Genomic DNA, 13,585 nt, shown 5'->3' on the forward strand with positions numbered 1-13,585 from the left:
TACTAACAGAATTGATTATGCGGCAAATGGTGTGCACTATTGGCATACTTAAAAATGACGTGGCTAATAAAAAAAGAGAAATAATGTCTACAACATTTTTACAACAAATCCTAAGTGGCAAGTTGTTACTAGTTGTTATTGTTAGGGCAAAAAAATAATCTTAGTGTTAGTTTCAAATTTGAACCAATAATAACTAACCACCTGTGATTTGTTGTAAAAATGTTGTAGACGTAGCATCTCTCATAAAAAAAAGTTTTTTAATAAACATTAAAAATTACAATGTGTCAGCATTTAAATTAACAAATTTTTTTTTTTTTATCAATTAAAAAAAGATAGAAAAACAAAATTTTAGACCATTCCCAATTTTTCTGTTACATTCTTTTTAGCCAAACACCAAACTTAAAAATAAATTTGTACCATATCAGACTATTCTTCTCCTTCTCAAACTCTTTATCTATCTCTCTTTCTAATCACTCTAATCTACAACTGAACCTAGCTTCAATCCTCCATGGCCAAAGTCCTTAAGCTCTTCTAGCATTTACTACTAGCAGCGCTGCTGCTTGATTGCCAGCAAAAATGTCTTTGCTCTCCTCCATGGCCATTGACTACCGCAACTCCATCGGACATGATGTTAGCCATAACAGATAACACACACGCGCAAACTTAGACACCTTCCTTCCTTCAATTCTTTCCTTGGAACCATTTTCTCTTTGCTTGTCCAAAAACAAAAAAAAAAAAAAAAAATATATATATATATATATATAGAGAGAGATGGGTTCAGGTTACACCTGGTGTAACTCTAAAGAGTTACACATTTTTTAAACCATTGGATTTAAGTAAATCCAACGGTAAAAAAAAGACCCTCATTAATGCTAACATTCTTACAAGTATCTCATTAATTATCCCTTATTTATTGCATTCAATACGTATATCTAGACCCAATAAAAGAATACATCTGACTCTCTCTCTCTCTCTCTACGTTTGGTGTTCAAGCCTTTTTCTCTCTGTTTGTCTCCGTTTGCTACTCCTCCTCCACCATTGTTCTAGGTTACTGCCAGAAAAAAAAAAAAAAATCGCATTAACGTGTTGTGAGTGCTCTGTTTCTATTGTGAGTGCTCTCTCTACGTTTGGTGTTCAAGCCTTTGTCTCTCCATTTGTCTCCATTTGCTACTACACCATTGTTCCAGGTTGCCACAAAAAAAAAAAAAAAAAAAAAAAACCATTGATTGCATTAACGTGTTGTGAGTGCTCTGTTTCTATTGTGAGTACAAACACATTAAAGCTCCACCATTGTTCCACCTCCACCATTGCTCCTCCACCATTGTGAGTACTCTGTTTCTATTTTTCCTTTCTTTTATGTTGTGAGTGCTCTGTTTTTTTTTTTTTTCCTTTTCTGGAACACAATAAATGGTTCACAAAGAATCATGTGGCAATACAGATTTGTTAAAACCATTGTATGTGTAGTAAATTTAGAGAAACTTACACTGTGGCTTACATCGTTGGTAGTTCCCTAGTTACATCCCCAAGTTGTGAGTGCTCTAAAAAAAACTAACACTGTGACTTACACTGTTGAATAGTTGAAGAAATTGATAAACAAAAGACATCACTGAAGCTAGACATGAACATATTAATTCTTTTTTTCTTTTGCAAGAAAGAGACATGAACTTATATAGGTGGCTGATGATGATACAATAATGGACAAACAACAATTTGCCAACCAATTAATGATTTTGATGATGCAACTGCTTTGGAGCAATTTAATAAAAAACATTATTTGGCAGAAATATCTAGTTTTCATGTTCCAAATCCATAATTAGACTGATGGAATATATATATTTTTTATTTAAAAAATTTCATGTTTTCAAAGTCGAAATTGAATTTGAGTGTCAACTTGAGTGTTTGGTTATGATTATGTACATTTTTATATCTTTGTCATATTTACAATTTCAAGTCAATTTGAGTGTTTGATTATGATTATGTACATTTTTATATCTTTGGCATTTTAAACATTTTTATTTAAAATGTTTGCATTTTTTTTTTTTTTTTTTTTTGTGTGTGTTCATTATTTGTATTGGTTCTTATAGTTACTAAATCACAAATGGAATGTGAAGAGTTATATGATGCCCCAGACAATTCGAGACCATCAGAACAAGAGTTACCGCTTGAAGATTTTGGTAATTGTGAGTTGAAATCCAAGCCATATGTTGGAATGCAATTTGACTCCCTTGATGATGTTGAAACTTTTTACAAAGAATTTGCCAAAAAAGAAGGTTTTGGAATCCGTATCCGTACGAGTAAAAAAGCACCCAGAAGTGATGATGTAACAAGTCATATTTATGTATGTTGTAGTGAAGGGCAGTGCAAAACAAAAAATGCATTAGACAATGGTTTGAGTAGAGATGATGAAAACAAGGCCCATAGAAGTTGCTCAAGTCTTAGAACTGGATGTGAAGCAATGCTTAGGGTCATGAAGAATAAGAAGTTACAGAAATGGGTTGTGAAGGGATTTGACAACAACCACAATCATGGTATTATTAGTCCAAAGAGTGTGTCATACCTCCGATGCCACAAAAAAATGTCTACCGCTGCTAAGAGTTTAGTTGAAAAATTTGGTAAAGAAGGTCTTCCAACAGGAAAAGTTGCCATGATGTTCAATGTAGGTGACCAAACATTTACAAGTAGAGATTGTTGGAATCACTTGAGAGATGTTAGGGGAAAAAATCTAGATGTTGGAGATGCCTCAGTTGTCCTTAATTATTGCCAAAAACAACAAGCTCAAAACTCCAATTTCTTTTATGCAATTCAATGTGATGATGTTGGCCATATAATTTTTTTTGGGTGGATGCGCGATCAAGAATGACTTATCAATACTTTGGGGATGTAGTGACATTTGACACAACTTACAAAACAAACAAGTATGATATGCCATTTGCTCCTTTTACGGGGTTAAACCATCATTGTCAATCAATTTTATTTGGTTGTGCATTGTTGCAAGATGAGACAAAACAAACTTTTGTGTGGCTATTTGAAACTTGGCTTCAAGCAATGTGGGGGAAGGAACCAAAATCTATTATTACAGATCAAGATTTAGCCATGGGTGTAGCTTTGCAAAGGTATTCCCAAGAACTAGTCATCGTCTTTGTCTTTGGCATATTAAGAAGAAATTTCTAGAGAAACTTTCCCATATATATCATAAGAATTCAATATTCAAACGTGAGTTGAAGAGATGCATACGTGAGTCACCTAGTGTGGAAAAATTTGAGGAGGCTTGGAAGAGCCTAATATTGACTTATGGCTTGAAGAGAAATGAATGGCTTGAAGGATTATATAATATTCGAGAGTCATGGGTACCGGTTTACAATAGAAATACTTTCTTTGCAGGAATGAACACTACCCAGAGAAGTGAAAGCATCAATGCGTTCTTTGACTCCTTTGTTAACTCAAGAACTACACTAAAGGATTTTGTGGTCAAATTTGCAAAGGCGGTGGACAGTCATTATAAGAAAGAAAAGAAGGAAGACTTTGATTCAAGACATAAAAAACCTTCTTTGGTAATTGGCTCAAAAATAGAGCATCAAGCTGCTTCTATATACATGAGAACCATATTTAACAAGTTCCAAAAAGAATTGGTGAGTAGTAATCACTTTACAAAGGAAAAGGTTGAGAAAAATGGAACTTTTTATAGGTACAAAGTAACAAGTTCCCTTTGATCCAAATGATGCATTTATTGTGAAGCTGAACATGGAATCAAGTTTGTGAATGTGACTGCCAACTTTTTGAGTTTATGGGAATTGTTTGTAGGCACATGTTATTAATCTTCCAGGTTAAAAATATTTTTCAGATTCCTAGCCACTACATCCTACAACGTTGGACAAAAGAAGCAAATAAAGAACTCAAAAGTGTAGAATATAGATCAAGCTTTGAGGATGAGCATCATATGTCAAAAGCCTTACGAAGCATCCATGTTTGTCAATGTGTAAGTCAATTGTCTTACCTTGCTAAAAAATCTCAAGATATATATAAAATGATAATCTCAGACTTTTAGACCATACCCTTAAGAAAGCTTTTGGAATGGAAAATGAACTGCTTGAAGATAAGGAAGATGATGAAATGGATATGCATCACAAGAGTGGCGAATCAGCTGACATTGTTGAAGTAGAAGACTGCTCTGTCATTTTTCCTTTAAATATAAAAGATCCACATGTATCACAAACCAAAGGTCGAAAGAAAAGTACCGAGAAACAAGGTCCTAGTGGGAGAATTAAAGGTGGGCTTGAAATATCCTTAGCTCGTGCAATGACAAAAAGATGATCTTGTCAACTTTGTGGGGGTTATTGTCATAATCGTCGTACTTGTAAACAATTTAATGGCGAAGGAAGTGATTACTAAGATGAAGAAAACATTACAGAGGTTGATGACAATGATATTGATGATTTAGCATAAAGTGAGTTCTTTCATTACATTTTTCGAGTTTTTTTTTAAGAATTTTTTATTGTAATAATATATATCTCATGTTTCAAATTTACTTATACCTTTTTTTGTTCTACTGTAAGTACATGTGGCTGAAGAGAATCACAAAATGATCATTCCATGGTGGAATTTATATATATATTGAGTCCAAGTAGCTGAAGGAACTATGTTTAAGGAGCTATATTGTTAATCATGATGAAATAGTTTTATTTGGTTTTTTGTTTTGTTTTTTTAAGGACCTATGTTGCAATACTGTTTTTGCTTCAATTTAATGTCATTAACAGTGTGTTTTTAAGGAACTATGTTGGAATACTGTTATTTAAGGACATATGCCTCATTTTTTCAGATTTTCTACTGTTTACCTCTTGTTTTGAGGGGGTACTTGCAGCTTTGTGTTTGCTTTTTTAATAACAGTTTCTTAGAATTGATCTATCTTTGTTTGTGGTTCTAAATAATAGGTAGTATAGCTGCTTTAAGTTACTGACTGCACTTTACTGCACTTACTGCATTGCATTAGTATAGTTGTTTGTCTACTGTATTGCACTGTTTGCTTACTGCACTGCATAAGTTACTGCATTAGTGGTTTTTTTTACTGCACTTATTGCACTGCATTAGCATAGTTGTTTGTTTACTGCACTACACTATTTATTTACTGCACTGCATAAGTTACTGCATTAGTGGTTTTTTTAAGTTTGCACTGCATAAGTTCTGCACTGTTTACAACACTTTACTGCACTGCATTAGTATAGTTATTTGTTTACTGTACTACACTGTTTGTTTACTGCACTGCATAAGTTATTGCATTAGTGGTTTTTTTTACTGCACTGCATTAGCATAGTTGTTTGTTTACTGCACTGCATTAGCATAGTTGTTTGTTTACTGCACTGCATAAGTTACTGCATTTGTGGTTTTTTTTACCACACTGCATTAGCATAGTTGTTTGTTTACTGCACTGCACTGTTTGTACCTATATCAATGGCACTGTGACTGTCATTTAGTCTCCATCAATCCTAGGAATTCAATTGGGATGACTATAAAACCAAACCAAACCAATAAATTTGATGCATTTAACTATAAACAAGTGTGCTTATACAAAACTTAGACATATAATTACAGATAGTTCAAGAAGTGCTGTAAACCCATGTTTGAATGACTGTAGACTAGTTCAAAAGAATTAATGTGGAACTAGTCTTTACAAACAATCAGATCATTACACGTGTATATAAATCACAACTAACAATTAAAAACTAATCCTAAACTACAGGTAGTATAGCTACTTTAAATTACTGCATTGTCTACTCTGTTTACTACACTTTTAACTGCATTGTCTGCACTGTTGCTTAGGTAGTCTTGGCTTGAACTCTTCCAATGCACTGTTATGGCATTTTGCCTCTCTACTTGAGTCTTTGTCTTGATATACTCCAATACTAGGAGCAGAAAGCCTTTCCATACAAGACCTTGCGCAATTCGCACCTGTAAAAGAGGCAAAGGAACTCCATCATTTTCATAATACATATAAAAAAAACTCCATGAAATACTATCTAGAAAAGTATAAGTAATTCAACAGAAGCATTACGCAGAATTGGCTATTATCGTCATTGGAAGATTAGTTCCAGAACCATATATTTCTTTTATGCTAGAAAGAGTTGAGTTCTCCTCAACCCATTCAAGAACTATGTATCCAAGATTGTAGTGTGGGCAGGGCTCTTCATTTTACATTGCTCCATTGCTGAATATGTATGGTTGAGCACAAACTAAAAATACACTATTGAATCCAATTCCTATAAAGTATAAAATAAGCTAATTAGAGCCACAACATCACATATCCTACCCAACCAATAGCTTAAAGGAAAAATAAAAAATTAGTTTTATCTAAATTCTAATAGGTTCATACTTCCAACAGCTTACTTGAGTATTATTAACTAGTAATCATCATTAAAATTGTGCATATAACCATAGTAAGGTTGGCATAGAAGTGATTTGAGTAGAAATGTAGTAAAATTGAAGCTAAGACATAAGAGAGGCTAATTGCTGCAAAATCAAATTCCAAGCAACATAAGAGAGGTTAACTAAATGGCCCTCACGTCCAAGTAGCAATAATTGTGGATAGGCGAAAATACTACATCCATAAATATAAAGAACACTTCAAAATACAATAATAAACAGCCACCAATCACACATTTACCACCTCTTTAACATCAAAATAAGCCTAAAAAACAAACACAAAATCATCTAACCAAATGTTGTCCTCACCACATATATCTCAGATTCACTTTGCACATTGTAGTGCATGTATATGCAAGTGCCAAAATGATCATACCACTAATCTTGATCATATCTAAGCAAAAAATATAACTTCTAGCATGATCTAGAAACTAAAATGACTTACGAATCAAAGTTACATGTTTATGCCTTGTTCTTGATTCTTAAGAATTTACATGATAACAATCGCATGTCCAAGAATGAGTCTTGATGATTAAAGTAAGCTTTTCTCAGGGAAATAGACAAGTTTCATGAAAAGACCATACCCAAAATTTTTAAAATGGAAACAAAAGAAAAAAAAAAAAAATTCCATTGGGGCATTTTATCAAACAGTTGGAGCACAAAAGGAATGAGCTTGAATTCCTAATTACCCAGTACAAAAATCACTCAAGATACACCATTTTATCAAGGACTTAACTGTAATTATCAAATAGATCAACATGATTATCAAAGGGAATCAAAGAAAAGCAAATAATTAAAAAATCAAGAACACCTATGGCAGAACATTTTATTTTATAGGGCATGAAAATCCTAGAATTTCATCTGGCCAAAAAGAAAGGGAAATTGGACTCACCTTGTGCTGCGATGAGTAGGTAGTGCCCAAGTCTCCGTTGTTGCCGAGTGGGAAGTCGGAGATGATAACCCAACTTTGGCAGGAAAACATCTTGTTTGGCATTGGGGGGAAATGACCCACAACCCATCGAAGACAATTGTGAATTTTCTCTCATCAGTGTTCGGCTTGGTTTTTTTATTTTCTTTCTTCTTTTTCTGCCAACAACCTGTGGAGGTGGAAGTGGAGCAATGGAGGAGGAGATAGAGAGAGAGAAACGCAGGTTTAGAAAAGAGAGAGAGAGAAACTAACGGAGACAAACGGCTTAAACCAAACATAGAGAGAGAGAGAGAGAGAGAGAGAGTCAGACATGTTTTTTTTTCTTGGGGTTTAGAGATAGGTTTGAAGGAAATTAATGAGAGTAATTAATGAGATTTTATTAAAAATATTTGTAATACTGAGGGCGCTTTTTTAACCGTTGAATCTACTTTAATCTAATGGCTTAAAAAAAGGTGTAACTCTTTATATATAGAGATGGGTTCAAGTTACACCTGGTGTAACTTTATAAAAGTTACACCATTTTTAGACCATAAATTCTCATTAGATCTAACGGTGATAAATTACTACTTGCTATCTCATTAATGCAGAATTATTGTATGCCAAGTCAATTACTTTTACTGAATTTTCTCACATTTATTGCCCAACATCCCTCAATCACCTTCCCACTACCACGGTACAACCCCTCTAGAAAAAGTGCCAGACAAAGTGCCAGACTTGGCCATTCCATGGAGATCATTGAAAAATAAAAATATTACAGAGTTTTCTTTCCGAGTCTCACGAAAATATCTTTGAAATAGGTCTCCTTCCATGAGAGTCTTAAGGCTTGAGAATTTCTTGACTAGACCTGTACCATCTTGCAATTCACAACAAGAATTAGAATGCTCTTAAACTTAACTCCGGGTATTTTCAAAAACTTGACAATCACTCCAAAAATCACCGTCTCTGCACCTTCCTCAAAATCACGATTTTAAAATTGTACACCTGCACCTTCTCTGCACATCTTTAGAGAATATACTCGGATTTACAATTACACCAGATATCAAAAATATTTGATTTGATGGTGATTTTGGATCACCATATCAAAAATTTAAGATATGATTTTGGATCACCAAATATCAAAATTCACCATCTCTGCACCTTCCAAAAATCACGATTTTAAAACTGTATTTATGCCATTTTGTTCATGAGTATTGACAAGAGGGACAAAGTTTTACAACATCACAAATAATTGTACTGGCATAGCACGGCTTGTGTTGAGGAACTGTTTGGCCAACATTCAGGGCACGAAAATATAAGGAATCTTCAAAGGTTCCAAGGGAAAAATCATGAAAAGTTACGCATTTCTCAGAATCTGTTGAAACTTTTCTATTGATTAATGCAAGTTCTTGCTTTCTGTTTGCATTTACTTGTTTTCCTTCTCTATCTCTTTCTCTTTGTTTTCATTTTTGTTTTCCTTCTCACAAACATCTAATGTAGTGTTCTGCAATTATTTTTTTTATATTTTTTTTTCCTTCTTCTGTCGGCAATCTATCAACAATGGTGGAGGAGAAAGAGATAGAGAGAGAAACGTAGAGAGAGAGAGTCAAATATTACATTTTTTTTTTGGGTTTAGAGATAGATATAAAATACAATAAATGAGAGATAATTAATGAGATCCTAATCAAAATATTAGTATTAATGAGAGATTTTTTTTTTACCGTTGGATCTACTTAAATCCAATGGTTTAAAAAATGTGTAACTTTAAAGAGTTACACCAGGTGTAACTTGAACCCATCTCATATATATATATATATATATAAGCAATTGAAATATTGGTCTTCTGGGTATTCTTTATTTGAATATGTGTCTTTGTTGCTATTAGTTTGACTATGAGTTTGCTGCGAGATTTTAGAGATTGTGAGATAAAAGAGAGAGAGAGAGAGAGAGAGAGAGATTGGAGAGGGATCAAATCTAGATTTTACTATTTAAGAAAGAAACAAATAAAGAGAAGCAGAAAATCAAATTTGGAACAAATTTGAGTTTGAGTCTTGTGATTAGTTACCAGGAAAATACAAGAAAATTTGAGGGTGATCTTAATTTTTTATTCTTGAGATTTTTAATTTTTTTTTTTTTTTTTTTACAATTTAAATACTAACATGGAATTTTTTAATGACTAACAAAAAATTTTATTATTATTTTATTAGTTACGTTATCTTTGAGTATGTCAACAGTGCACACCGTTTGTCACATAAGCAATTCTGTTAGTAAGTTAACAGTAAGAACCAAATTGATTGCAATGTGAAAATAACAAGAATCAAATTGACTGTTACTAAAATATAAGGATCAAATTGACTATAACTCTAAAGTGTGAGGACCAAAATGGTGTTCACCAAATTTTATTTTCTCCATCATACTCTTACAAAGAAAGGAAGGGCCATTTTTAATCTAGAACTCCACCATTATGCAACACAATCAAATCAATAATCACCATGACTCATGGCTTAGAAGAAAAAACATGGTCATTCGTGTAATCAAATTAATATAAAATTCTTAACTTGCTCCAAGAATGCCTTGCCCCTAGAGGAGTCATGAAAGTCCACCCCATGACAACCTCCAACACTGAAATGACCCACCACGTGTACACCATGTTCCTCCAACAGCTTCACCAGCTCAACCTGACGATCAAACAAAAGGTCCCCGTCACAACCAGTCACCAAAACCTTCCATCCCAGCAACCTTATTTTCTCCAATAGCTTAGACCCACCTCCCACCGTTGGATTGCAATACTCATGATCACGGTCAACCCCAATTGGCAATGACAACTCCCACAGCAGATCAGAAACACACAGTGGCAACGTTGGATCAGTGACCAACCTCAGCTCTGACTCACTCCTTTGGGTCCCACCAAAGAATGGTTGTTGCAATATCAGCCCTCGGATATTCAAAGGCCCGAGATGGTCAGCTTCCGCAGCTACACGTAGTCCTGCTTGGTAGGCTATGTTTCCCCCAGCACTCATGCCCGTAATGAAACAGTTTGAAAAATCAGCGTACTTTGTCAACCAATCATCTTGGGTGGTTTTGATCCGGTACAACGCTTCCACAGCATCATCATAAGCAGCCGGGAGCCGATGCTCCGGGGTGAGGTGGTACTCGACCGATGCGATGATGACACGTAATTCATTGGCCAAGCGGACACAATGATCGTGTACATGAGATGAGGCTGCACTGTATAAGACGAATCCTCCCCCATGGCAATAAACTATAAGAGGTAGCTTCAGGTGTGAGGAGTTATCAAGTGCTTCACGAGGTAGATATATTCTGACCCATGTGTTGTTTGATTGGTTAATTGGGATGTCTTTAGAGAGAACTGAAATGGAAAGGCTGGGATCAGATGTGGGTGGGGTTTCTGGAATATTGAGAGCTCGGGTTATCGTGCCGTCCGGGTTTCGAACTATCTGGAGGAGCTGGTACGGATCCCCGGTGGGATTGATTGGTGCATCTTGACCTGACATTTTACTCTCTTTTGACGGCTGTTAGAAATTTTGGCTGCCTCTTTGTTTCTTTATAGATCCAAAAATATGTTAGATGTTGTCTTAAATTCTTAATACTATCAGGTATAAGCTTCCAAAACAAAAAATGATTCAAAAATACCATAAGGTACAAACGTGATGAATCATGCATGACGAAGCAGATAGCGAAATATAGAACAGACAAATTTACTTTATATTATTCCATAAAAAAATTAATTTTAAATTATAACGATTGAAGTCACTTTCACTAGCTTTGCAATTGAGACCTAAAAACAATCGGATGTGAGCAATATGTTAGATTTTTATTTTTAAGATATATAAAAGAGAATTCCAACTTATGCCTCTTTAGAATGATTACTCTTTATTCTTTCCTTAATGATTACTTTTTATCATGCAAAGATTTTTTTCAGTTGAAATGGTTCACCACACATTTCCATAATATACTTTATTTATTGAGCTAACTATATATACCCTCATTATTTCTCAAATACTAAAATCAATAACTCAATCGTTCTCTTCACACATATATACCCTAACAGGTTGTATTTTTATTATCTTTTTATTTATAGTATTATGAATATTTTGATGCGTAGATGAACTATAAAGCACAAAAATTAAGGAGTCGTTAGGTATAAGAGCTTAAACATATGTTTTTAGTTTTTAAACAACATTTCCACACATTTGTTCATCCACACAAATTTTCAAAAAAATATAAAAATACAAACAACATTATTAGAGTAACGTTACCAAACAATCTCTAAATTTTCATTAAAGTTTGTGTGTTTCTTAAGTATACCATTAATTATTTGCAAATATTATATATATGATAGAGCTGTATATATAAAAAGATGGTAATTTTTATTATAATTAATATAATAAAATGAGGTTCTAACTTCTAACTCTTAATTCAATTATTCCACTTTTTTCACATAAAACACCCCATACGGTCATAATTCCATGCCAATAATGGTCTGAAGATGGAAAACAATAATTATGAAAATGATGTTTTTTTATTTATGATTTAACAGCATCAAAGCCAAAACAACGACTTTTCAGTACATATAACAACATGGCATTAATCACATCAACAACATTACAACGTTATTCTTTGTGCAGACTTTTGACCTGTGGACTATTCTTCCTAGGCAACCAATGAAGACAATATGAAATTTTTAAGGACCACATGGAGTGCCTTAGCTCTGGCAGGCTCAACAAAATCTACCCCATGATAGCCCCCCTCACCAAATTGGCTCACCACTGACACACCCTTTTCTCTCATCAGTTTTGCCGACTCAATTTGATGTTCAAATAGTATGTCCCCATCATAGCCCACCACCAAGACCTTCCATCCTAGCAGCTTGATCTTTTCCAAAAGCTGAGGCCCATCTCCAACCTTTGGATTGCAATACTCATGGTCGCGGTCAGCAATTGGTAATGACAATTCCCACATTAGATCACAAACACTTAGTGGCAAAGTTGGATGATTGTCCCTCAATTCTGATTGAGTCCTTTGGGACCCACCAAAGTATGGTTGATGCAATATCAACCCTCTGATCACCAAATGCTCAAGTTTATCAATTTCCACGGATGCACGTAACCCTGCATGGTAGGCTATGTTACCACCAGAACTAACACCCATAATAAACGTGTTAGATAAATCAGCATAATCTCTTAGCCAATCATCTGGGGTTGTTTTGACCCAGTGTAACGCTTCCATAGCATCATCATAAGCCGCCGGCAGACGGTGCTCTGGGGCGAGGCGGTATTCGACGGATACGATGATGACGTGGAGGTCAATTGCCATGTTGGCACAAACATCATGGAAATTTGATGAGGCTGCACTGTAAAGGATGAACCCTCCTCCATGGAAGTAAACTATGAGAGGCAGTTTAGTGGAGGAGTTATGATCAAGTGCTTCTCTGGGTAGGAATATTCTGACCCAGGTGTTGTTTGATTGGTTTAGAGGGATGTCTTTGGAGAGAACTGGAGTGGGGTGGCTAGGATCAGGTGTGGGTGGAGTGTTCGGGATTTCTCAGAGGCGTGTGATCGTGCCGTCGGCATTGAGGGCGATTTGGAGGTGTTGGTAGGGATCAACGGTGGGATTTGAGGGAGCAGTTTGACTTGACATGGCGAACTCTCTAGCTTTGTGATGAGCTTTCTGCTCAAATTGTTTGTAAGAATTAGGAAAAGCTTGAAGCTTCAACAATGGAGAGAAAGTGTAAAACAGAGAGAAAAGTTAGGAAGATAAGGATTCCACTTACATTGTTGAGTAATTGTAATATATATAGTTGTGTAAGGAACTCAGGATGGAGTTTGTTATGTGTTTGACTTTCGCTTGGGAAGATATATATAAGTTAAAGGCTGGGATCAGATGTGGGTGGGGTTTCTGGAATATCGAGAGCTCGGGTTATCATGCCGTCCGGGTTTCGGACTATCTGGAGGAGCTGGTACGGATCCCCGTTGGGATTGATTGGTGCATTTTGACCTGACATTTTACTCTCTTTTGATGGCTGTTAGAAATTTTGGCTGCCTTTTTTTTCTTTATAGTATATTGCTTATAGATCCAAAAATATGTTAGATGTTGTATTAATACTATCAGGTATAAGCTTCCAAAACAAAAAATTATTCAAAAATACTAAAAGGTGTAAAGATGACCAATGGATTCGGTAGGTGATTTTTCTGAAAAAAAAAAAAAAAGATTCGGTAGGTGATGAATCCATGCATGACGAAGCAG

General features: G+C 34.9%; 2 protein-coding genes across 2 annotated transcripts; both read right to left on the reverse strand.

Moving 5' to 3' along the window:
* Positions 1–9,689: 9,689 nt before the first annotated feature.
* Positions 9,690–10,926, reverse strand: LOC115971982 (carboxylesterase 1-like). The gene has a single exon (XM_031092112.1). The coding sequence runs from the start codon at positions 10,831–10,833 to the stop codon at positions 9,853–9,855; it is 981 nt and encodes a 326-aa protein (XP_030947972.1). The 5' UTR covers positions 10,834–10,926; the 3' UTR covers positions 9,690–9,852.
* Positions 10,927–11,839: 913 nt separating this feature from the next.
* Positions 11,840–13,388, reverse strand: LOC115971580 (carboxylesterase 1-like). The gene has a single exon (XM_031091580.1). It carries the CDS (start codon positions 12,653–12,655, stop codon positions 11,993–11,995), a length of 663 nt encoding a protein of 220 aa, XP_030947440.1. The 5' UTR covers positions 12,656–13,388; the 3' UTR covers positions 11,840–11,992.
* Positions 13,389–13,585: the final 197 nt, after the last annotated feature.

The sequence above is a fragment of the Quercus lobata genome, chromosome 12, assembly GCF_001633185.2.
Source record: "Quercus lobata isolate SW786 chromosome 12, ValleyOak3.0 Primary Assembly, whole genome shotgun sequence".
Lineage (NCBI taxonomy): Eukaryota > Viridiplantae > Streptophyta > Magnoliopsida > Fagales > Fagaceae > Quercus > Quercus lobata.

Bases quoted from the DNA above. Each gene is read 5' to 3' on its own strand.
- LOC115971580 (XM_031091580.1), bottom strand. From the start codon at position 12,655: ATGGCAATTGACCTCCACGTCATCATCGTATCCGTCGAATACCGCCTC.
- LOC115971982 (XM_031092112.1), bottom strand. From the start codon at position 10,833: ATGTCAGGTCAAGATGCACCAATCAATCCCACCGGGGATCCGTACCAG.